Here is a 25748-nt window from a genome sequence, read left to right as displayed (position 1 = left end):
CTCCTTTTTTTGGGTTAAAAATTACACCCCAAATAAAGTATCAAAATACATTATTTGGACTTACTGTAGACCTTATTGCTAAAGTCAGTAATACTGCTGTGAGCTATATCCTCAGCTGATTTAAAAAGACAGGATTCCGTTGGTTTCAGCAAAGCTGTGTTGCTTCCACTTGCTGAGATTTTTGCCTGGCTTCTGTGCATGCTCATTCCTTGCTGCAATTTATATGTTAATTAAGTTGTAATTACAGATCTTTCAATTTTTAAGCCATCTTGCATTTAAAGGTTTGGTGTAAGTGAATACATTCAAATTGTTTTCCATTTCACCTAGTTAATTTAGCAAATCAGAACTTAGATTTGGAATAGGCCAAGTTAACGCTTCTTTTTTCTCAGTTCAAGCATTCTTACGTGCAAAACTTTCCTAAAGGTTTAGTAGAACTAAAGCTAGAGTCCGGTGATGTGATGTTTCACGAAGTGTATGTTCCATATTTGCAGATGTGTCTTATTTGACCTGTAAACTTGCTTATCTTGAAATATTAATTACAAACCTAAGACCAGATTAATTAATACAGGCAATACAATTAAGTGTGCGTGTAGAAGGAACCAAAGTCAAATTCTGGCCGTGTATCGTGGGTCACAAAAATAAGGGAGGACAGGGCTGCTTCTAGGTCTGTGGCATCATCTATTTGACAGTGAGTTAAAAAGAATTGGGTTCTGTTAAATCCGTTTATGCTGCTGCTCACATTGGTAGGTAGAGGGAAGGTTTTGCTCTCTGTCCCAGGGCAGCGGTGATGTCTTGATATGTCAAAGTGTGGGCATTGTGCCAGACAGGGGCCTGGTAAAATTACTTGCTCTTGCAGTAGGAATAGCAGGGTTACTTGAATGAGCAGCGGTTCTGGAATGTGGACATGCTGTCTCATGAGGTTCCTCAGCCCACTCTAGGTTGAGAAGTTATTTTGAGTGTGCATGCACACAGCAGCAGTGCAAAGGAGTGCCAAGGACTGTTGTACCGGGTGTGTAATGGCGAGAGTTGTTGAGAGGAGCACATCACTGTAACAAAAATGCCAGTTATTTGTGTTTGCGTACATGGAGTAAGTTAAGGGCCTGATTAGAGTTGAGATGCAGTAGAGAAGAAAACAGCAAACTATGTTACTTTAATTTCTAGTTTCTAAAACGTCAAACATGGACTTTTTGCCTTCTCTGGTTAAGTTTTGTACTTAAGTTACAGTTTGAACTGAGTCATAGTAGCTTGTTAGGCAGAATTATTGCACAGATAAGAACTATAAATGTCTTCAGTGGGTTTCGTATATTGGCAAAAAACACTTTCTGCCTAAACCTGTAATGTGGCAGTATAGACTCAAAGGTATTCTTCCTATCATACTCCAATTATAGTTTTTCTCTTTTTTTCTTCCTGTTTTCCATACTCACTAATAAGAAAATTCTTGTGTTCAGGAATGCCCAAGCGCCTCCCGCCGGGGTTCCCTGCAGGCCAGGCTAACCAGAACTTCATGCAGGGTCAGGTGCCTTCCACAGCTCCAGGAACACCGGTGAACAGTGGAGCGCCGCAGCTGCAAACTAGCCAAAACGTGCAGCACACAGGTCTGTTTGGAATGTGGTGTTCCTCAGTTTTTTTCTTTTTTTGTAGACAGTTACACCTTTACTTGTGTAACACAGATACCAAAACATTAAACTCTTGTCATTAATAGGGAGTTAGCTAGCTGGGGCTGCAGGGGCATTCTGTGTGTATTGCTAAATGAGGAAAAGAAAAGCAGGAGGCTGCTCGTGTTTTTCAAACTACCCAACTATTATTGATTAGGACTGTGGTACTAGGATCCAGAAGTATCTGTTAAGAAATTGAATGGAAGTAGCACTGAAATTTGGAGGCTAGGGGTAATAAAGATACAACACAAAAGGAACTTCTTGTCCAGAAAAAAAAAAAAAGACTGTTGTTATCTTAGAAGCAGAACAACAAAATAATCTTGTCCTGCTTTGAAAAGATTATTAGCTCCTTTGAAAGCTTTGGAAGTCTGCTTACAGTCAGTCCTGTAAAAATTAAATCCTTAGTTCACAAATGTCTCCATTTAACAATTCAATTATTGGTCTTTTGTCTGGATTATGGATACCCTGATAATGTAATTTCATCAGTACTCCATGTGTATTTATTTTTTAACCCATTATAAAATAACCTCAAGGTTTGAAGCTTATTTTGGTTAGGAATTATTCTGTTGAGTTAGGTGATATTATGGAAGACTTTCAAACTTATGTACAGCTAACAACTGAAATTAAATTTCTGTTATGTCTTCTGCAGTGGGGTACACAGGAAGTACCAGTCTAAGTGTTTGTTTTGAGAAGTATGATGTTCTGTTTTGACAACTAACATGTATCTGTAGCATCAAACATTGCATCACAGGTCTGCAAATAATGGCAGATATTCCCGTTCATTGGAAAAGGGAGGAAAACAATTTTGGAGTACTTATTCAACATGAAAAGTTGTGAAAACTCATACACTCCAATCAGTTTCTTACTGGCAATTTTTTTTTTAAGGTGGCCAAGGATCTGGACCTCCTCAAAATCAGATGCAAGCACCACATGGCCCACCAAATATGATGCAGACCAATCTAATGGGACTTCATGGAAATCTGAACAACCAGCAGGCTGGTGCTAGTGGGGTGCCACAAGTTAACATGGGCAACATACAGGGACAGCCTCAGCAAGGACCACAGTCTCAGCTTATGGGAATGCATCAGCAAATTGTATCCTCTCAAGGACAGATGGTAAACATTCAGGCTCAGGGATCGCTGAACCCTCAAAACCAGATGATACTTTCTCGAACTCAGCTCATGCCACAAGGCCAAATGATGGTGACACCGCAAAACCAAAATCTTGGTCCTTCTCCCCAAAGGATGACCCCACCCAAACAGATGATTCCCCAGCAGGGACAACAGATGATGTCTACACACAATCAGATGATGGGACCTCAGGGCCAGGTCTTGTTGCAGCAAAACTCGATGATGGAACAGATGATGACCACTCAGATGCAAGGAAATAAACAGCCTTTTAGTACTCAAAACCAGTCCAACGTTATGACGGGGCCAGCTCAACTGATGAGAGGACCAACCCCAAACATGCAAGGAAACATGGTGCAGTTCACTGGGCAGATGATGGCACAGCAAGGCTCTGTGAATGGTAATCCTTCTCAGGTTATGGGAATTCAAGGGCAAGTTTTAAGACCCACTGGACCTGGTCCTCACATATCTCAGCAACTTGGGGATACTACTACAACAAATAATGATGTGAACTTGACACAGATGTTACCTGATGTTCCTGTGCAGCAGCCAAACATGGTGCCTTCTCATATGCAAGCAATGCAAGGAAACAACAATGCTTCAGGGAGTCATTTCTCTGGCCATGGGCTGCCTTTCAATACAGGGTTTAGTGGAACGCCAAATGGGAATCAGATTTCCTGTGGGCAGAATCCTGTTTTTCCTGTCAATAAAGATGTTACGCTCACAAGCCCTCTCTTGGTTAACCTTCTACAAAGTGATATATCAGCAGGACACTTTGGTGTGAACAACAAACAAAATAATCAGAATGCCAACAAGCCGAAGAAGAAGAAGCCTCCAAGGAAGAAGAAAAATAATCAACAACTAGAACAAACAACGTAGGTTTAATATTACATTGTTTTTATAAGGGGCATGGGGAAGCTCCACAGGCAACTTGTCAATATTTTTTCAGCAAGTATGGGGTGAGAAAGGACCTGTATTATTTCATATTCTAGCAATTTCTTTCGAGTTAAATGATAACCCACTGGCAAGTCTGCCACTGGAAAGTTCATTCAAGATTAAAAAAAAACCATGCAGACATCCCAGCTCTGTTTATAAACCCAATTATAACAGCACAGTTCCTTACATTTACTGGGTAAAGGAAGTGTAGAATGTGGCACGTGGTGCCACAGCCCTTGGAAGAGGAGGCTGCCTTTTTTAAGCAGTCTGACAGCCATGATCAAAGGTTGGGAAGTACTTTCAGAAGAATTAGAAGCCTCCGTATAACATGTGCAGTACTGATTTTTGGGGAGTTGTTTCCTGAATTATATGTATATCCTGTCACGTTTCTGCCTGGAATTGAGCTGGACTTATCTCTTAGTTGAAGCTGCAGCTAGAATTTAGAGGGAGGAATCTGGTACTTTCTGGGTATAAGGGTAACAAGCCCAAGCAGTGCTGGTCTTCCTGGCCTAGGAGAGACTAGGAAGGAAAAAAACCCACAACTCTTGAGAGGGAAGAGGCAAATGGATAATATTGAGAGATAACGAATGAAGTACCTGTTTAGTGGAAATAGGAGATTGCTGAATCTCTTCATTCTTCTTTGGCCAGCATATTCTTCATTGGCCAGCCGTCCCGTAACCTTTTGCTGTTGACAGTCTACTAATACCAGCACAGGGTGGTAGACTACTGCTGCTGTACCGTTATTCAGCTGAAATGGTAAAGGCAGATATGCTGTATCTAATTATTCTAATGCTGCAGATGAGACATGGGGGCACTGACAGGAATCCACCTGATGGAAATTCTGGAGATTGTTTCCAGTTTGCTTTAGAAAAAAATGGAAAGACTTTGCACAGAAAATTATAACACAGGAATAACCAAATTTCAAAGTTAAATTCTTAAACAAACAAACAAAAAGGTAGCAATGGCACATTAAGCTACTGATGTGGCTCTGGTTCCACCAGTCCCACTCCTTCGAATAATCATTATAAGTCTTTAACCTGAAGTTTATGCTACCTTTTCCAGAGACAGATGTCCAGTTCAGTGCAAAGAGTGGATGGCATTCAAGTACTAAGTGACTGTTCAGTATTTTATTTTTTCCCTTGGTTATTCAGCGCGTAGCCTCAACCTGCATTTTCTGCTCAATGTCGAGATTCCTTCGTGAAGATGGAATTAATTTTATCATGGATATTTTAGTTCTGGACTGAAACGACTCGCATCATCTATAGCAATTAATCTTTTGTGACAGTCATTAATTGGCTTAACTAGTACTAAAATAAAATGCAGGAGCCGTTACATGCATTTTACAGGTGCAGAAATGCTGCATAGCAAAGGTAAAGCAAAGCACGCTAATTTAATAGGCCTTGAAAAAAGTCTTTCAAATACCTGCTATATAATTATATATGGTCATGGTATGGCCTGTCAGCTCAACACTGCTGCAAAACAGGCCATGTGATTTCAGATTAAATCTGAAGGAGTACACAGGCTATGGCCAGCTGTGAAAACCTGGTTAAAGTAACTCAGCTAGAACCAAGTGGCCAACATGTGGGTAGACTGCAACTTCGGGGTGACTTGGAAACCATAACTGAGATACCAGCTCATCTCTTGCAGCGCCTACCTCCTTATGCCTCACCAGCTTCTGAAATGCGTAGAACAGGGCTCCTTCGTGCCCAGGTGGGCGGTCACGGACAGCCACAATCCATCCTGCTGCAGCGCTGCCGCAAGGAGCAGGGCAGGCCTGTAGGGAAGGCCATAGGTGAAGGTGCGCCGAGCTTTCTAGCTTTAATAGTCTTTGGCTACATGGAAGGGAGGTATATGAGGGCATGTAGGTGTCTTCATTTTGCCATTCCAGAAATTTTAAGTGCCAGTAATTTGGCAAGAGTGGGTTGTAACAGTATATTGCACAAGGTGGTGTCATGTGGTCTAGTTGTAAAGAATAGTAGTAGCATAACAGTAGAACGTGCATCTTCCTGCTTTTGACACATTAGATCCTGCAGAGAGTCTCAAATAAATAGCAAGCAGATGTTTTCCTGTTTGTTGTTCACCTGACATTCAAAGCTATCCAGATGTCTTTCAAACAATAACAATGTCTTATTTTTCTTTGTATCAAAAACATTCATGTTGCATAGCCGCTACCCAACAGCAATTTGTATAGTACTGGTAAGCACTGCTGATAATTTGCAGAAAAGTAAAATATGCAAACCTTGTGTCACTATTAGTCATCTGCATCTCTCATGGAAAGTTTGGGGTTGTTTTTTTTCCCCCAAATCAAAGGCAAAAATGGCCTTGTATTTCTAGGTAGGAAAGATCTGGTGCTATGTGTACAAAATGAAATGCTTCAATTCTAAACAGATTCCAGTAAAATAACGGTAACCACTGCTGTAGCAAGCTGTCTTGCTATGGAAATGACAAAGGATTCAGAGGGAGCAGACAAGTTGGCACTCTCTTCTGAAAATAAAATCCGTTAATCATTAAAGCAAAGCCTTGTTAGGATTTTGTTTTCATTGGTCTTGCTGATGATCACCCAGCTTCAGTGTGGCCTGGGAATATCAATAAACGGATATATAAAGCTCTCCTCTGAGCTTACAAAGCCCCACAAGTCTATTGGCTTGTTAAAAAGTTTTCACAATAAAAGAAGCCTAAATTACGGCTTTTCTATTGAGCTATGACAACTCAAAAGAATTCCTAGCTCTTAAATAAGGCTTTTAATCAGATTTCAGTGTACTTAACAAAGGAAATACCACTTTGTACTTATTCTATCACTTAAATTTTCAGTGCATGTCCTCTTGCCATTGCTACCTGCAGAATGCTGTTTTGGCAACTGATATGGATTAGCATTTTGTTTCTTAATGGGCTATATATTAATTACTTTATCCTTGCAGGAGCATTAAGAAGGGAGCAATCCTTATAAATGTTTTTGAGATTATTCTCCAGCAAAAGGAGGGTGACTGCAATGAAAGCTGGCTGTAATACCTTCCTGCCTCATTCGCTCTCGGCTTCCCTAGCATCATTAGGCAAGCTCAGCATTTTCCTGTCTTGGGTATTGCTGATTCTTTTAAATCTGATTTGGATCATTTTCTTTTGCATCAGAAGCAAATAGGATGCTTTTCATCTCAGCTTCTTCTCTGTCATTCTTCCTCAGTAATTTTGGAATTCAGAGCAGCAAACCTTCTGTGGAAATGCAGCTAATTTGATAAACACACTAAAAAATATTCTCTTTTTTCTTAGAAATAATTTCTGAGATGTAATAATATAGTAACAAAAGTACCATTAGTAGTATGGTTTGTAGACTGAGCCACACTGGAATGTAAATAGGATAAGTGAGCTATTGAAAGAGTTTATTCAGCTGAGTCTGAAATAGTTTTCAGGGTTTGCTTAATTGAGCAACTCAGCATTGGAATGAAAACCAAGACATTTTGGAAAAGTAGGTTGTTTAAAAGTGATTGCATCTGTTTTCTGAACCTGAAGCCTGTAGGTAATGGGATGTAAACTGAGAAAGAAGATGCTGGATTAAATGTGATTGTAGATAAAACGTGTTAGTGAATTCTCTTAAATACGTGCACAAACAAACAGTTGTTTAATGTTCCCCTGTGCACAGACCATAAACATCATGTGTACTGGTAGAACAGAAATAATACACTTGGTAAAATCACTGCTGGCGTTCAGATTTGCAGTATCCAGTGTGAAGTGTGTGATGTGCAGATGGTGAACAGCACTGCAGGACAAAGAAGTTTTTCTCAAGATTCAGAGAGCTTTTAACCGTAGGTCTGGAGGTGACAGTCCCCCTGTACACATGGGAAATGAAACTCCTTTAGCATCAGAGGACAAGTGCCTTTCTATAAAAGCAAAAGTTGTTGCAGAGCATTGTACTGTGTCAGCAGGGCTGGTTCTGCTTGCATCTGTACTGTAATTTTATTTTCGCATGCCTTATTTCAGCATCTGCAGCCCTTTTTTGTTTTTCGCCTTATTTCAGCATCTGCAGCCCTTTTTTATTTTGTTTTGGGTTTGTTTTTGTTTTTCTTTTTTTTTTGTCTTCTGGAGTTCTCTCTCCACTCTGATGAGGGATTTTGTATCTGAAGGTTGTGCTTGAGGATGCAGCTGGTGGAGCAGAGGGTTCACTTATGACAATCCATACTGTACCTCATGTGCAGTTGGTTTTTTTTACATCCAGAGCAATAGGAAATATTCCATACAAATATGGAATATTTGTCCCTCTCACACAAACTTCTCATCTTGCCTGTTATTTGTATTCAGAATTTGGGTTTTTTTTGATATGTGGTGGTTGCTAAATATGCCCAGTGAATTTCAGCTACATTCAAAATTCAAGTTACGTTTAAATTTTCCAGCAATTACAGTAGCAATCTTTCCTACAATAACTGCTCTTCTTTGCTAGCAAACAAAACTCCTGTCTGTTTCGCAAGGTTTGTACAGCTTGCCCGATTAGACCCATCTGGCAGGAGATGTTTTCTAAGAATTGATTTTGCACCACGATTGTTTTCTAGGTTAAACCTGTTTGTGCAGTGATGCTCTGCGTTGGCTTTTTATCTAATCTTTAACTGTAGCATTTTAATCCCCCACCATTATAAAGAAATAATAAATGGCAAAATTACAAATTTAAGACTGTATTCACAATTTTAGGCAGTTATTCCAGTTCACGTTGCTGGCACCTACATCAAAGGCTGCAGCTCCTCTGGGTGATTTTGCTGCCAGAATTTTTGTTCATTTGTGGCTGCTAATACAATGCTTCTGGGGCATGTGTATGCATTTTGCCAATTTTAATCAAATTTATTGGTGGGGGCATGTAAGCCTACAACAACTGCATCACAAAAATTGGCGGTGTGCTGGATTAGACAAAAGGTTTAGCTCCAAATACTTTCCTTGGCAATACTTGCCCACTCAGCAGCAGTGCTTGGAACGGTTCTATGTTTGCCCCATTTCTTACCTTTCTTCTCTCTTGGTTTATGTTCTCCCCAGTTTTGACCCATGAAAGTTCAGGGACTTCCAAGTCACACACTGCTTTTTGAATGTTGGTTAGGTAGTTAATAGGACATTAGGACAGAGAGACATCTCTCCATGTCAGCTGTGCAGATGCCAGAAACTGTTGCTCTCAAGTAAAATTAAATAAGATCGATCTCTCTGCCTTTAAATACTTCAAATTCTTATTCTGCTGAAAATTTCTTTTGTCCTTGGCATTTCTGCATGATTCTGCCTCTCTGCAGTGGGCTTATTTCGATGTCTTCAATTTTAACTCAGAGCTTTTATTATGTAGATCTCCATACAGCCTTCATATATTCATGAAGCCAATAAGCAGTTAAGGTCTTTTACTCTTCACCTCTCTTTATCTTACGTCCTCTGACCATATATATTGGTAGCTATAGAAACTTGTTTTTTTCTAAGTCTGCAAAAGTTGTCTTGATTCAGTGGAAGTACTGGGTATTGAATCTGAACAATTTTAAATTGTCCTAGAGAGTCTCCTGGAGCATCAAGTACCCCTGGAGAAGGACTTGGGCGTACTGGTGGATGAAAAACTGAATATGTGCCGGCAAGGTGCGCTCGCAGCCCAGAAAGCCAACTGTATCCTGGGCGGCATCACAGGCAGCATGGCCTCAGGTCGAGGGAGGTGATTCTGCCCCTCTGCTCTGGTGAGACCCCATCTGGAGTACTGCATCCAGCTCTGGGGCCCCCAGCATAAGAAAGACGTGGACCTGCTCAAGCGGGTCCAGAGGAGGGCCACGAAGATGATCGGGGGCTGGAGCACCTCCCGTATGAGGACAGTCTGAGAGAGTTGGGGTTGTTCAGCCTAGAGAAGAGAAGGCTCTGGGGTGACCTTATTGCAGCCTATCAGTACTTAAAGGGGGCTTATTAGAAAGATGGGGACAGGCTTTTTAGCAGGGCCTGTAGCGATAGCACAAGGGGTAATGGTTTTAATCTAAAAGAGGGTAGATGTAGATTAGACATTAGGAAGAAATTCTTTACTGTGAGGGTGGTGAAGCACTGGAACAGGTTGCCCAGAGAGTTGCCCAGAGTTGTGGATGCCCTATCCCTGGAAGTGTTCAAGGCCAGGTTGGACGGGGTTTGAGTAACCTGGTCTAGTGGAAGGTGTCCTTGCCCATGGCAGGGGTGTTGGAACTAGATGATCTTTAAGGTCCCTTCCAACCCAAACCATTCTGTGAGTCTATGATCGCTTACAGACCCTCGGTATCCCACAAAGGTCTGTGCTCTGGCAGGTGACTTACAATGTCTGATACATCAGTGCATTTTTGCTGTGATGTTAACAGAGGTCTCTGATACCCTGAGCTAGTCACTTCTGGGTACGATACTGGCAGAAATGGTGCTACCATTAAAATAAATTTCTATGCACCTACCCATGATACTTATCTATACGGATGTCACAGCAGTATTAGAGGGAAGCCTATTTAGTTTAAATATATAGATATCTATATCATTTGGAATATTCATTGGCATTCTCTTAGTTATAAAACTCAGATTCAAGGTAAAAACAAAGGAAAGAAATGTTTAAGATCAATAGAGCACCAGGCAGCTTGTTTCCTTTTCAGTAGTACTTAAGGCACAGGAGTGACTGTCAGCAGACCTGGGCTCTGTGTTCAAGTTTGTCAAGTTATACCAGAGGTAGTGGTGCATTTTAGTGAGTTACTTGCAGGTCTGTGAAAAGTGCTAGGAATTAATTACTTGAGTACGTAGTTATGGAAGCAAAAGTCAAACACTGATGTGGGGGCTGGATCTTAGTTGCCATTATTTTTCTTTCAGTTCTTCAGAACCACGTCCAGCTGGCCTGGAGGAGAGTGATCAGTCATCGACGTCTGGAGAACAAGGACTGAATTTAGATAATTCAGGCCCTAAACTTTCGGAGTTTGCAAGTAGGCCACCAGGTAGTAGGATTTTTGTGTGGATTATCTGAATGTAATAACTATAGGAGAGCTTTTAACTGATCTTTGTGAGAGTTCTATTTTATTTGTGTTATCACACATTCAAGTCCAAAGCTTTTTTTCCTTCTAGTAACTAATTGGTACCATTGTTTAAGTGTTTTCTTTGAATTAGCTCAAAATGAAGAGGTGGCCACATTCTCATGTATCATCCTGCAGGTATCATATTGAATACTGTAGAGTTAGTCAGCAATAACATAACTGATAAAAAATTCTGTATTTCTAGCTGTAGCACAGACTGATGCCTTAAAAATTTACTATTAACCAATAGCTGATTTTTCAGAATTAAGAAATAGAGGTTGCAGTTGGAGTTATCCTTTGCACGTAGGGAGGATTAAATCCAAAGTCTGCAAAGGAATTTATATTCTACGCCACACGGGTGGTTCTTAGCACTGGTTTTGGACAAGTAATACATGGCAGGTTCTGCTTTGTACGCTAGGAAATGTCAGATCTGTAGCAGATATGCTAGTTCATGTCCCACAGGGCATGTCAAACTCTTAAGTGTGTTTTAAGGACTATTAATTAGTGAAAGTCCAACTCTGCATTTGTAAGTGAAAGCAAGCCCATGGACAGTTGCAGAGACTTTTCAGGTGGCATGAATCTGTAGTAATAGCTAGTAGCTGATACGATACACTAAGAGATCTCCAATTAAATGTCATGCAAGTCATTCATACATTAAGTAAAAAATATTTTTAAGAATTAAGTAAAATCTTTGTCCTTATTTGTAAAGCCTGTTTCATTAATGTGGCTCTCACATAAGATCAACAGGCTCCTGGCTATACTTTCTATCTGATCCTGTTCATTACAGAAGTTCTGCTTTCTCTGATCTTTGTTTGGTTTTAATGAATGTATCGTCTTGTTGTCTTAGGTTACCCATCTCAGCCAGTGGAACAAAGACCACTTCAGCAGATGCCACCTCAACTCATGCCGCATACGCAGCAGCCGCAGCCGCAGCCACAGCAGCAGCAGCAGCCACAGCCACCACCACAGCAAGCCCAGGCACCGCCACAAACACCGCAGCAGCAGCAGATGATGATGATGCTTATGATGCAGCAGGATCCCAAATCAGTCAGGCTTCCTGTACCACCAGGAGTTCACCCACCTAGAGGGCCTCTGAATCCAGATGCTCAACGAATGCCAATGCAGCAGAGTGGTAACATGCCAGTAATGGTTAACCTCCAAGGTCCTGGATCAGTGCCTCCATCTCCTGATAAACAAAGAATTTCCTTGCCAGGCAATCCTCCTCTGGGAAATAATGCAAGAAAAATGGTTTATCAAGATAATGTACAGAATCCTTCCAGCTCACCCCTCGGAGAGGTTTCATCAGCATCGTCCCTTCCAGAAGGAGGTGGTGCTGAAGGCCCCCCAACATCAGGAGCTCAGAATAATTTGACGTCTCATTTAGTAGTTTCACAGAACCAATTAATGATGACGGGACCCAAACCTGGACCATCCCCACTTTCAACTGCCCAAGGTGCAAGTCCCCAGCAGCAGTCTAATTCTCTGCCTAGCACTCTTACACACCATTTTCCAAATGTTGCCGCCCCATCACAAACTTCAAGGCCTAAAACCCCAAACAGAGCAAGCCCAAGGCCATACTATCCTCAAACTCCTAATAACCGTCCACCTAGCACAGAACCATCAGAAATTAGCTTGTCTCCAGAGAGACTCAATGCTTCTATAGCTGGTCTGTTCCCTCCCCAAATTAATATTCCTTTACCTCCCAGGCCTAATCTCAATAGAGGATTTGATCAGCAGGGTCTTAATCCCACTACTTTGAAGGCCATTGGACAAGCCCCATCAAATCTCACAATTAACAATCAGTCTAGTTTTGCTGCGCCACAGTCACACAAATTGGAAGGCATGGTCATTAATTCAGGAAAACAAACCAACACTGGAGGAACAAAGAGAGCAAGTCCAAGCAATAGTCGAAGGTCCAGTCCTGGATCCAGTAGGAAAACTACACCAAGCCCTGGCAGACAGAATTCAAAAGCAGCTAAATTATCATTGACAACTCAGCAGAATCCATCTCTCTTGCAGAACATGGAATTACAAAGAAATATGATGGCTGGTCCCTCTTCTTTGCCAACACCTGTGACTACAAGTTTTCAAAATAATAACATGCTAAGTAATCAGAATCCTGCCATTTCTGTACCTGCAATGACTGGCATTCCTGAAGACAATAAAGAGAGCCTTAGTGTGCCTCAAGATAATGAGTGTCAAAGTGCACAAGGTGTCCAAGGTAACAAAGACCAGCCCAGTATTGAACTAAAAGGTATCCCTACTCCAGAAATGAAAATGTTGGTTCCAGAAGAACAGTCAAAAAAAGACGGGCAAGCCTTAGACACCACTAAGCTTCCAGTCTTGGAGGAAAGTAAACCCATGGTATCTCCAGCTATGAGGGAGGCACCAACTTCTTTAAGTCAACTTCTTGATAATTCTGGAGCTCCTAATGTAACCATTAAGCCCCCTGGGATGACTGGTCTTGAAATGGCACCGATAGTCACCACTGGTGAGGAGCTAAAAAAGATAGCTGTCATTCCTCCACTGCAAGATTCATCCTCGAGCAAAGAGCCATCTAATTCACTTAGCTTGCCTCAAAATAATGAGCCCTGTTCAAATCCAGGGCACCAGGAACTGGGAGAAATAAACTCAAACGTTGCACAGAGTGTTCCTCCAGTAATGCAAAGGCCTGTCAGCTCTTCTATTTCAGGTCCTTTACCCCCCAACCAGATAACAGTTTTTGTAACTTCAAACCCTATTACATCTTCTGCTAATACATCAGCACCGTTGCCATCTCACTTGCAACCTGCATTAGTGTCGACTGTTGTCACAATGCCCAACGTAGGGAACAAAGTTATGGTTTCTGAGGGACAGTCAGCAGTTCAGTCTAATGCCCGGCCACAGTTTATTACACCCGTTTTTATAAACTCATCATCAATAATTCAGGTTATGAAGGGCTCTCAATCAAGTGCGATTCCAGCAGCCCCGATGACTTCTAACTCTAATCTAATGCCTCAGTCAGTCGCAGTCGTTGGTCCTTTGCATATACCGCAGAATATAAAGTTCTCCTCTGGGCCCGCTCCTCCCAGCACGTCATCCAGCAGTCCTGTTTCTAGTATTCCCACCAGCAGGCCACTGGTTCTTAATCCCTTGGCACCTCCTATTCAGCTGCCTTCTCCCGCTACAACTTCTTCCAATGCTTCTTCGCATCTTCCTGCTCAGCAAGTCAAAGACTTCAGCCCAGAGGAGACTTCTTCTCAAAGTGGTGGGCCGAGTGACCAGTGCTCTGTTACAGCAACGCAGTCTGGACCTGTTGTTTCACCTCTTCTTACGAGTAGTCCAGGATCTGGGAACAGACGCAGTCCTGTTTCATCAAGTAAAGGAAAGGGAAAAGTAGACAAAATTGGCCAACTCTTGCTGACTAAAGCATGCAAGAAAGTCACTGGCTCCCTTGAAAAAGGGGAAGAGCAATATGCTTTGGATGGGGAAGCAGAAGGTCAGGGACTAGAAACGTCAGTCCCAAATAGTTTGGGAACAGAGCAATCACCAGCAGAACTAGATAATAAAACCGTGGCACCTCCAGCACCCAGTCTTATAAAACAGAGCACTTCTGGGCCTGGCAATTCGAGTGTCAGCACTGCGGCTGCTGCTCCTGCCTCCGCGTCTCCAAGCGTATCAACAAGCACTCCTCCTGCGAGCGTACTGTCGGTTGTAACCACTCCCACATAACCACTCCCACAGTCCCAGACCTCACACCTGCAGCACCAAGCACTAATGGTAGTAACCACGGCGGTCTACCAGCTGAGCAAACTGGGGTTGGTGTGGTGGAGGAAAAAGCAGGAGCACATCAGGAACTGCTACAAAGCGCAGGTAAGTCCAGTGCTACCCTGCGTAAATGGAAGAAATGAGATTGCTTTTGTAAACTTCCTAGGTGCTTTTTGCCATTAACATAATAAAATTTAGACACCGTAGCAAAGGCTGACAACTGCTTTTTTGTTCCTAATACCTGAGTGATACACAGGCTTGTATTTCACCAAGATTCACGTTTCAGATGTTTTATTTCAGTTTTCATTTAGTGCTTAAATGGGGTATTTGTCATGAACATACAATGCAATAATAACAGTTACTTCATGTAACTGTTAGAAGTGGAGAGAAAAAGTGGATGTATCAGTAATGACAAAAGTAATACTTAAGGTGCCTTTTATGCTGGTGGATATACTGGTATTCTGCTTCAGTCTTGCCAGACTTTTTATTTTTGTAACTTATTTCAATTTATTGACTTACTATGATATTTTGAGTTAATCCTAATAATACTAGTTCCCTCTTCGAATAACCTTAATCCTCTAGGGAAATAGCTGAATAACCTCCAGAAGAAAAAAAACCACCAAAACCCCTTATGTCTAGGGAAAAATTAAAATGCTCATTTCAGAGAAATACCTGAAAAAGTGATAATAAGTGAATGGCACCCAATTCAAAAACATAAAATACCTTTACATCTGAACTGTTTTCTCCTTTTCTATTTTAATTTAAGCATCTGACAGACTTTATTTATGACATTGCTGCTATTTCTTGATGCCACTTTTAATCTATTGAAAATGGTGTGGAAATAAACCATCGCTCTTGAAGTAAGCTGTCTGAATATCCATTGTGCTTTACATCATGAATTTAGACACAGAAGATAAAATAATGGAAGATGCAATGCACAGAAGTCAGTGGAACTGAGAACTTCAGCTTGAATGTACTTTCCCTGTGGCTGATGTATGTCGTAGCTGTATGCCACTAGAAAATGGAAGTGTTTACTTTGAGCTTCACAGAAGGAATTCTAGTTTGTTAGGAGAAAAATGGAAGTGGATATTCTTTATTTAAACAGGAATGTTTGACTTTCTGTCTTCATGTTCTTCGTAAGTTCATTATCACATGTAAGAGAAGACTAGAAAGCATTAGCCCAACAGGAATTGTTTTTCCATCTTATTTTTTAACTTCGCAACCTAAGAAATGTTAAGTCACATCATCTTATTGCCAAAGGACTTCAAGGGAGCCTCTGGAGCATATTTTGCACTCTTGCAATTTAATTGAAAGAGTGAGGGCATTGATGCACTAACAAAGATGCTGTTTTTCCCCAGAACTTCTGTTGAAATGAGCATTAAAGTGAGAGAGAGTAAACTCTTTAATTTTGAGGACTTTCTTTAATTTCTCAGTCTGGTGAAAAACTGTTACCTTTAAAAATGTGTTTTGTGATACTTAATTTCATCACTTACTCTAGTTCGAGAAAACTTGCTTGGGATAGTTTTGCCAAAGTTTTTTTTAAAACTGCGGAGGTGTGTGTGGTGGGGGGAAAGTAGAGGGTAGGTTAAAAAAAATTGCATCTGTAAAGAAAAACTGCAGTAAGCTGGAAGATACAGCATTTTGTAAAAGCAGCCCGATCTCACAACAGAAAATTCTTGTGACTCCCTTTGAAAATAATGCTTTTTCCCTCCGCTTTTATTCTAGCATCCTCTCAACATTTAACACAGAAAAAAAGTTCAGTTGCAACATCAGAAAGTACTGTTCAAAGAACAGGTAAATCTTACTTTGGAAAAGCAGAATATAGGTGAACTAAACTCTTTATGTTTGTAACTGAAAATGCATTTATTTTAATGCATATTTAATGGTCACTAATACGCTTGGTAGTTTGGGGGTTGGGGGAGGGTTATTATTTGTGCTTTTGGGATTGCTTTTCTTTGTTAGCTATATTGTGCCTTAAAAGTCTCCAAAGCCTTGTTGGAGATTCAGTATAGGATCAAGTAAAACAAACGAAAAAATCACCAGGGTAGTTTTTAGATATTCAGTCATAAGCTGGAGGGATTGGATTTGTAATGATACGTTGTGTTTGAGTTTTGAAGTTTTGTTAAGAGCACATAGGAGTTTTTCTTTTACATGGGATACTTCTGAAAAGATTTTCAAAAGCCATGCTGGGAACATAAGTTTTAGTTATAATCCTTTTTTTTTTTTTTCTTCTGTTCAGCTTTTAATGAACTCTCAGCAGTGTTTCAAGGATGGAGCCCTGGCAGATGACTTTTTGTTGTCGCCATCTATTATCATGGTGTTTCACCATCGATTCTGTGGTGTTTTAAAAAAATAATTTCCAAGATGAGTAGGGAAAATGGATAGACGTGGACTTGCACATGGGAAGTGCCACTCCATCAATTTGCCATTTCTAATATGATTAGAAGTAGAGCTTTCAGAAAGTAAAAATTGTACTAAATTGCACCTTGCAACCTACAAAGACATTCATGCACCCTGTCGATTTACATCCGACTCATTGCCCCAGTGCTGATGTGGCTGTATTAGGGAGTTCCTGCTGGGGGGGAAGCACTGACATAATCGATTTTTGCTATTGGATATTCTCCCTGTTCAAATTTTGGGTAGGAAGAAAAGTAACTCTTTCCTTATGTCGCTTAGTCTATTTTTCTTTTGTTACCAAGACACCTGTTTTTCCCAGACGGTGCTATATACACTTACACTGAAGAGTCTGATGTTCCAACAATACAAATTGTGAGCGGTATTTACCATGAGGGGACAGATACTATCTGTTTTCTTACTTTTTTTACACCTTTATTCCTTGTGCACACTCTAGCAAACTTTGGGTACTAAATTGATCTTAAAGGCAAAGCCACAGTTTTGTGCACCACTGTCCCAAAGATTGTAGGGTGTTTAAGGGTGAGATGGAGTACGCTATAGGCAATGTGACAAACGAACAGTGAGTTAATACATTACATTGTAATGGTAATCCCTAAACCAGTGGCAGTTTCTCACAAGAGGTGCTGTGTTGTTTAGGTATAGATACTCCCTCTCAACAAAGGATCTGGTGGATATGGGGAGAATTAAAAGATGGACAGTAAAAAGATTAGAAATCTTATATGATGAGAAGGCGAGCTGTTTATTGTGGTGAAGACTCAATAGGAAACCTGATCTGTATGTATAAAATCACTCTGAGAGAGGGAGAAAAAAATAACAATCATCTCCCGAGAGATTTTTTTTTTTTTTTCCCCAATTTAGTAGAAGTATAATTGGGCTTCAGAAAATTGTCGTCTTTGCATTAGAAGATATTGCTATGAGAGGTGGTTGGGTTAAGGCAAAATTTTACATGCCTAATAGATCCAGATTAGTATTTTTAAGGTTTAAAACTAATAAAACCTAGAAGTTTTAGAAGTAATAAACTGTCTAAAATAGAAGTTAAAAAAGGGAGAGGACCGTAGCCCTTGACAGGAGGTTTCTCTACAGTTCTCTTCTGCAGGGTTCCTTTTAACTTTTCTCTGTCTTAGCTGGTGCAGGCCATAATCAGAAAGAGCACTTGGCTGATGTGGTACTTTGTTTGATACGTTAGCTTGCTTTGCTTTGAGGGAAATGACAGAGAGAAGTTTATTCTTCAGACCTAATACATAATGAGAAAAATGTGAGATAGTCATGCCTTGTCAGCGGGTATGTACTTCTACAGCAGACTTTAAAATTATCTTTTTCTCTTGTAGAACTTGAAACAAATGCTCCAGTAGTTGCTGGTCAAAGGTAAGGAGATAGTTTGTGTAGATTCAGAATAGATATAGCTTTCATGGGAGGAAGTCCCTTTCTCTCTTTGCTTCAGTTGCACAACTTCTGCTACTGCTTTTCATTTTCTTGTCCATACCCTTTCAGTCCTGCTAAGAAATTAGGCTAGTTGAATGTTTCAAAACATTGCTGAAAAGCAGAATGTAAGGTAACTTTTTCCCGAGTCTGTCTTCGTGCTTTGGGCAGTGTTTCCTCTTATCCCTTCAGGCCTGAGCGTTTCACATCCTGGAAGGGTCTTGATGGTTCCACTGTTCAATATTTTCTGAAAACAAATCAAAACTAAAACCCCCAAAGCCTGCAGCTTAGCTGTCATGTGAATTTTTGTTTTCTGAAAGTAAGTCTTTCTAAAGTTTTTTCTTCTTCTGCCTTCATGACTGTTTTCTCCAGATTTCCTCTTGTGTTTGCTTGTTGACACTTTGCTGAAGCCTGATAGGAAAGCTGGGTAGAAACTTCATCTTGCCCCGATTAAGACATTCAGTAATTAAAATATCAAATTTCAAATGATCGTGTTCTGTTAGAAGAAAATACGGTTTCCAACATCTATTTCTGTTAGATTCTAAACCCACCAGAGTCTTAAACTCAGTCTAGGCAGCTGTAATGACAGACCTTTGTAAGGTTTTTGGATAACTGTGCTGGCACAACTGGCCAGGTTTTTGATGCTGCCCTCGTCAGTGGAGTGATCCCCTAAGCCAGGGCAAGAGGTGCAATTCACTCATTTGGTTCATCGGGAAAAAAGGCAGTGTCTTCTTTTGTAAAGGGAGGTAATGCAATACACTTTCTCAGATCAGGAATGACTGAATTTAATATTTAACTATATTTACCTTCACATGGATTGGGATCTTTCTAGTTGTATCAAAGACGAACTGAAATTTCACAAGTGTTTTTTAGGGTAGAATTTTTCTAAAGAGCTGAAGGTGCGACACTTGGCAGATGAGCAGATTCTCCGAAAGAAGTGTCTTTGCATGACCGTTCTCCAAACTCATTCAGCACATTAAATTACCACAAGTGCGTTTCTGTTTGGATTTTTCTGGACTGATGCTTTTCTGAGCAAGACTGGAAAAGAAGGAAGGTTTTCAGGCAAACTGTGAATCTAGTGATGGCTGATACTCACAGCGGTCAGCTTTGAGCTCCTGGAGTTAAATGCGATACTATACAAACCTTAGAGGAACCTTGCAACCTACAGAGCACTAGAAATATTTTTACTTGGGCCAGCTTGATTTCCTCCTATAAAAGGAGAGAAGCAATGTGTTGGTTCCTATGAGACAACCCAAGCTATGGATTCGTCACTAGAATCTGTAAAAATTATCTGTAATAACTGAACTTCAGCTGATGATGCCTGTTTGCTTACCTCCAGGTATCCTCTGAAGTAGGTGGCTGTTGTTTCAGCTGCCCAGGTTACTTAGCAGAAGACCAGTTTGTGACCTGTTTGGGGGATTCGGTTTATAGATTGCCCATAATACTGACTTACGGGGAAATAGATTTCAATATTTATTTTGTATCTGAGACAATCTACGTGCTTCCTTATTCTCCTCTACTGTGTGTTTCCTTGCTTGAGAATGTTTGTCTCTCCTTTCATTGACAAACTGTGTTTTATTTCAGGTATCTGTTACTTAAAAGCACAAGTATTTGTAGTAGTTTTTCCTCTCAAAGCAGGACTTCCTCTGAAACGGTGACACTGTAGTGGAACCTCTGTAACGCACAGGTCTGCTCTGTGTGTTTTCAGTCAGTTCTCTGATTAAGGCAGCCTTTCTTAAAATCTTGCACGTATCGCCCAAAAGGCATGAAATTAGTTTTCTTTCTCCTTTTCCATTATCAGCAGAATAATTTACTTGGTTAATTACTTACGTTTGAATTCACAGGAGATAAGTTTAGCTTAATCTTCAGAAAACCCTTAGTCATCAGAAATTGTCTGGCATTAATGCATTAAGGAGAAAACACCCAAACCTCAGGATGAGTTTACAGGCTTAAGAGTGATAAAATAAAAGGGGATTTTATTTACAAAATGTAGCACTCCATTTATTGTCTCAGTGACAAGAAACATGGATTTCCACACTACTTAAAATTACTTTTTTATAGCAGAAAAAGCTTTCTGTTATAAAAAAAAGATTTTAACTTCAAGCTTTAAAGCTTGGAAAGTTTTAGTGTGTTTTCAGTCAGTTCTCTGATTAAGGCAGCCTTTCTTAAAATCTTGCACGTATCGCCCAAAAGGCATGAAATTAGTTTTCTTTCTCCTTTTCCATTATCAGCAGAATAATTTACTTGGTTAATTACTTACGTTTGAATTCACAGGAGATAAGTTTAGCTTAATCTTCAGAAACCCCTTAGTCATCAGAAATTGTCTGGCATTAATGCATTAAGGAGAAAACACCCAAACCTCAGGATGAGTTTACAGGCTTAAGAGTGATAAAATAAAAGGGGATTTTATTTACAAAATGTAGCACTCCATTTATTGTCTCAGTGACAAGAAACATGGATTTCCACACTACTTAAAATTACTTTTTTATAGCAGAAAAAGCTTTCTGTTATAAAAAAAAGATTTTAACTTCAAGCTTTAAAGCTTGAAGAAAGTTTAAAATAAACATTAAGCTTTTTAATATGTGAAGAAATCACTTGGATCAATGGAGTGAGCCTTTTTAGTAAAAACAAAAGCTGACATACTCACTGAAGAGTTCATAATTCCTTCTTATGTTCATCTGCAATTTCAACTCTGTATTCCCATACCGTAGCAGTCTCTAATGTAACTTGTTTGCTTTTCCTAGACTTCAGTAATGGTGGCACCTGTGGAAAACAGAGCAGACAATTTATAATGCATCTAATTTCTTGGTCTTCTAATGTTGAAAATATTCTCTTTGAGGACTTCTCAATTCTGTATCCTCTGATAATTTTTAATAGAAATGGACTATACTCTGGCTTACTCAGGTCATTCTTCATCTGATAAAACTTCTGGTATCTCTAGCATTTCATATCTTCAGTGCTAATAGTCCGGAACTGGTACCTGTGTTGGTCCATCCTCCAGCTTGTCTGAGTTGCATACAAAAACATAATTCTTCTTACACTTCATCAGAAATATTTTGTCCCACTTTATTAGTAATGAGACAAAAGAGAATTGTGAAAAGTCTAAAACTCCAAATAGAAGAAATTCAAGAACAGAAGATTCTGCCGCTTCACAGGAAACTGTAGAGAATGGACAGCGCAAGAGGTCCTCCAGACCAGCATCTGCATCCGGCACTGCAAAAGGTAAAATGCACAGCCATCATTTCTCTGGAGAGGGCAGGAAGTAACGTACTTCCCCAAGTAATAACCTTTCAGTAACTGGCTCATAACGATGGTTTACAGCTTGTAAATGTTGTGTGCTTTTAACTCTAGTTTCAATGATTTAGACACAGGTTGGTGTTGAAGTATTTACCAACATCTGTACTGGCAGTAAATCTTGTATGTATTTCCCATTGTTAAATTTGTGGAACTTGTTTTCAGCAGCACTCATCAACGTAGTGTTCAGCAAGCTTGCCTAGCTGAAGTTGAATTCTCTTGGCAGAAATGTGTTGCCATTAAAAGGACTGTACTCAAGTAAAAAAGTGACTTTTTTTTTTTTCCCTGAAGCCTGAAAGACACAAGACACATGCTTAAGTCTTCCCAAGTGCACGGTCAGCCCTTGCGAAGCCAAATGCTGTGGTTCGGGCACGCTCAGAACGCTGCCTGGATGGCAGCCTGGAGCATCGAGGGGTGCTGTCTGCTAATGCACAGAGCCTCAGCTGTTCTTTCCAAGAACATGTGAAATCCTAAAGTTACAGACATTAACCCATGGCATTAGCAGTTGCTGACGTGCCTTATTTCTACACAGGTTACAATCTTTAATAAAGTATGCAGCATTTGTGTGATACGCACGGTCATTACTGGAATGCACAGTCCATGGTGCCATTCTGCATTTCTGAAGCTAACTGTGTCAGCTCCTTATGTTTAAGGGTCAGAAAAGTTCTGATGGACGAAAGTTGTGCGAGAGGGTAGAGAGAGACCGTCAAGAGGCAACATTCGACCAATATTTTAAAGATAACATACAGAACAAAGAGGTATTAATATAAAATTATTATAAAAGGAAGTCAAGTTGAATTCAGCAACCATTTTCCATACTGAAGATACTAAAGTTTGATGGTAAGAATATTTGCATTTTAAGAGTTTCAGAGAAGACTTCCAGCTATACGTAATTGTGCAATGACTCAAAGATTACATGGAGGGACCTACATGTTCTGCACTTTTGTGGCTGCTGAATTTAATTAAATTTACTTCTTGTGGCAGGATTGTGCAGAAGAGTTGAAGTCTGTATTGTAAAAATAAATTATCTTTCATGATTTGTGAAGATAAGTTTGAAAAATGTGAAGCCAATGTAAAACTGATTTGGTGATACCTTCCTGAGTTTGGGGGGATCTGAAACGTATGACCTGCCCCACATACTGTAATGAATAAACCTAAAGATGACAACCAGTGGCACGTCAAATTCTGAAAATGTGGGAACATGAAAGTACATCCAATTCCAATAATGCCAGAACTCACTTAGGGATTTTGTACTGACTGTATTTGTTTACCTCTGTAAGTAAAATCATTGGTTTTAAAACATGCATCTGAAACTGCCACAGTATCTAGGGGTTTTGCTTGAAAACATGGGTCCAGCTTACCATGTAGTACCCTGGGCTTTGATCACCTTACCTCTGTGCAAGCAACTGCCTACTTCCAAGTAGTAGAGAAAATGAGCAAAACAAGGCGCTCTTGTGGAAGGGGACGGGCTGGAGGATTAGTGAGGTAGCTGAAGAAGTGTAACGAGGTTTGCCACTTGTGCCTACTCTGTTCTACATTTTTATTAGTGAATCATAACTTAAGAAAGCACACTTGTTTTGTATGCTCCTGGCCTCCTCCTAGACATCTACGGTTACATTGGCTGTGTCCTGAGAAACTCACTAATCCATGTTAAAGAGAATGCAGGGCTGGGAGAAGTTGCCTTTTGAGATAGAGGCTGATTAAGGTTGTCATAAAAACAGCAATTAGGAAAAAAATATAGCAGGGAGAGAGAAGTAGACTTTGACCAGTTTGTGTAGGAATTCCCTTGCTAGGCATCAGGAAGGAGGAGGCCGAAGGGTAACTAAGAGAAGAGGACACACTGAAAGTCAGCCCTCGTCCATATGTACACGGCATGCTTTGGTGTGCAGGTTTTGGGTAGAAAAACCTCCCAGGCGAGGGAGATGCTGGTCATACTCACAAGGGACTGGGACTGGTACTGAGCGCTGCTGACCGCTGTCCCATTCGTTCTTCCAAACACGGAGACTTCAGCAGCAGCAGGGATGGCTACAGCTAATGCTGCTGCTGACCGAGCTACTTAAAAGTAGCACTGCTGCTTGGAGGGAGCTCCGGTGACTGGAAGTCGTGCCTGTTAAGATGTTTCACTTCTGAAAACTGGTACTGTATCGGTATTTTCACTTTTTGGAGTACCTTTCCAGCAAGGGCTGTTTCAGCATTTACTGTGGCTTCGAGTTTGTTAAATTTTGAACTTGTTGATTTTATTTTTTTTTAATACAACATTTAACAGCCATGGAGTTGTACCATTGCTTTTCTAGTTTTAGACGTCTTGGAAATTTTTTTTCCCTTTTGACTTTTAAAATACACAGGGCTCTAACGGCTTTTGGAAAATACCATAAAGAGCCAAAGATACATTGCCAACGTTTAAAATCACATTTTTAAACAATCTGAAGATGCAAATACCCTTGGTCCTTACTCTTTTCTTTTTTTGTTTTGAAATGGAAACTTAGTGCCTTGGTAAGTGCACTGAAAATGTTATCTGCTTTCACTGTAGCTTCTGCAAGTGCTTCTGGTGGTTCTGCTGCAGTGCTACATGATATTTTTGTATCTTTCTGCATAAGCTGTTTTTCTGTGAATCATAATGTACACTGAAGAGACTGGTTTTCTAATGACCTGACTTTCCAAGGACTCAAACAACTAGATTCTTAACTTGCGTGGCAGGCTCCAAAATACCTTCCTAAGTTTTTTTTATAACGCCATCTCCACGATGCTTGGGTCTGATTGACGCAGTTTGTGCCCGACGCTGTACTGCTGTTTCTCGGGGACTTCCTTCGGTGGTACGGCTGAGCACGTTGTGGCGTGTGGGGAACTAAAGTTAAAGAACAGTTAAAAATATACGACTCATTTTTAAGGCAGTTATATTAGGACTTCATAAATGTTAAACTCTCAGCACTCGGAAGTAGTGTCCGAACAGAAGCTAGGGGGAACTTTGTGTTGTTTTGCTGCTGACAGCCGTCGTCAGGGTAGAGGGTCCATTTGTGTTACGTCTTGTGAAGAGTCAGTCCCGGTTCCGTGGAAATCCTGGTCTCCAGAGGTTTCCACACTCTGGTGTGATTTTGGAAAAATAAAAGGGCACACTGTGCACCTCTGGTGAATGGCTTACCGACTTCGTATCCATGCTTCTTTTCTTCTCTTAATTTCAGAAACGAGTGCCAGTGCAATGCAGTCAAAAAGAAGAAAATCCAAGTAAATTACTGCATGGAAACATGAAACTTGTAAATGAGTGTGAATTTACCAATAGCAATTTTGAGCTGTGATTTTTCTTTTTTAAATAAAATTCTGTACAGTAAGTCATTTTAATATTATACTGTTCCCAATAAATGATTTTTTTTCTAAAAAACAGATAAATAGATATAAAAACTGGGTTCTTCTAAAACCCCCTGGATTTACAAAGTGAAGTCCAGGGTTAGCACATTAGGTTAATGTGTTTGTATGAAATGGAAGGGGAGGGGAAGACAATTGTAAATTTATTTGTTTCCACTTTTAATAAACAAATTAGAATACAGGGTTGTCATTTTTAGGTATTAAAATAATGTATTGTGCTGTTGTTTAAGTACTGTATGTGAATAGCAGTAAGAGGGTTTATAAACAAACCCAATCTTGTTTGGAAATGTAAATAATTTTATTATATAGTAGATCTGATGTATTTGTTGTAGAAATGGACCAGTGAAACAAAAAAATAAATTTAAGGGTTTGTATAATGTGGAATCCCTCATGCTCTAAATAAATGTTATTGTCCTATAACTCGGGTTGTATTATTATTAGCAGCAACAGCAGCATCATTCCAAACAGGAAGATTGAAGGGATTATTTAGAGCTCTAGGCCTGCAAGCTCCTTATATGGAGCTTTAGAAAGGAATTTGTTTAACCACAAACGAATTAACTGATGCGGATGTTCTTGCAAAGCAAGAAAAAAACGCAAAGGCCACCCTCCCACCCTCGGGATACATGCAATGACTACACAGGGAGGAGACCCAGAAGACAGCACTCCCCACAAATAAAGCTTCTCAGCAGGAAAACACGGCAGAGAAAAATGCCGTATGAAACGGTTTGAAGACTTTCTGAAATGCGGTCGCCTGAAGTATATTTATCTGGATAACTCTACTGCCATCAGTGGTG

At 40.3% G+C, this 25748-nt stretch overlaps 1 protein-coding gene across 1 annotated transcript in view; it reads left to right on the top strand.

Moving 5' to 3' along the window:
* The window catches only part of NCOA6 (nuclear receptor coactivator 6), a 35106-nt gene extending 9734 nt beyond the window's left edge, over positions 1-25372 (top strand). The window contains 9 exon segments of the mRNA XM_019473129.1: positions 1449-1595; positions 2541-3657; positions 10523-10644; positions 11567-14427; positions 14430-14571; positions 16192-16260; positions 18210-18246; positions 21374-21522; positions 24774-25372. Of these exon segments, the coding sequence (XP_019328674.1) occupies positions 1449-1595; positions 2541-3657; positions 10523-10644; positions 11567-14427; positions 14430-14571; positions 16192-16260; positions 18210-18246; positions 21374-21522; positions 24774-24820 (4691 nt within the window). The 3' untranslated portion in view covers positions 24821-25372.
* Positions 25373-25748: the final 376 nt, after the last annotated feature.

Source organism: Aptenodytes forsteri, unplaced genomic scaffold (assembly GCF_000699145.1).
Source record: "Aptenodytes forsteri isolate BGI_AS27 unplaced genomic scaffold, ASM69914v1 Scaffold38, whole genome shotgun sequence".
NCBI classification, from domain to species: domain Eukaryota; kingdom Metazoa; phylum Chordata; class Aves; order Sphenisciformes; family Spheniscidae; genus Aptenodytes; species Aptenodytes forsteri.
The sequence above is the reverse complement of the archived record's forward strand: the minus strand, read 5'-3'. Positions and strand labels throughout refer to the sequence as shown.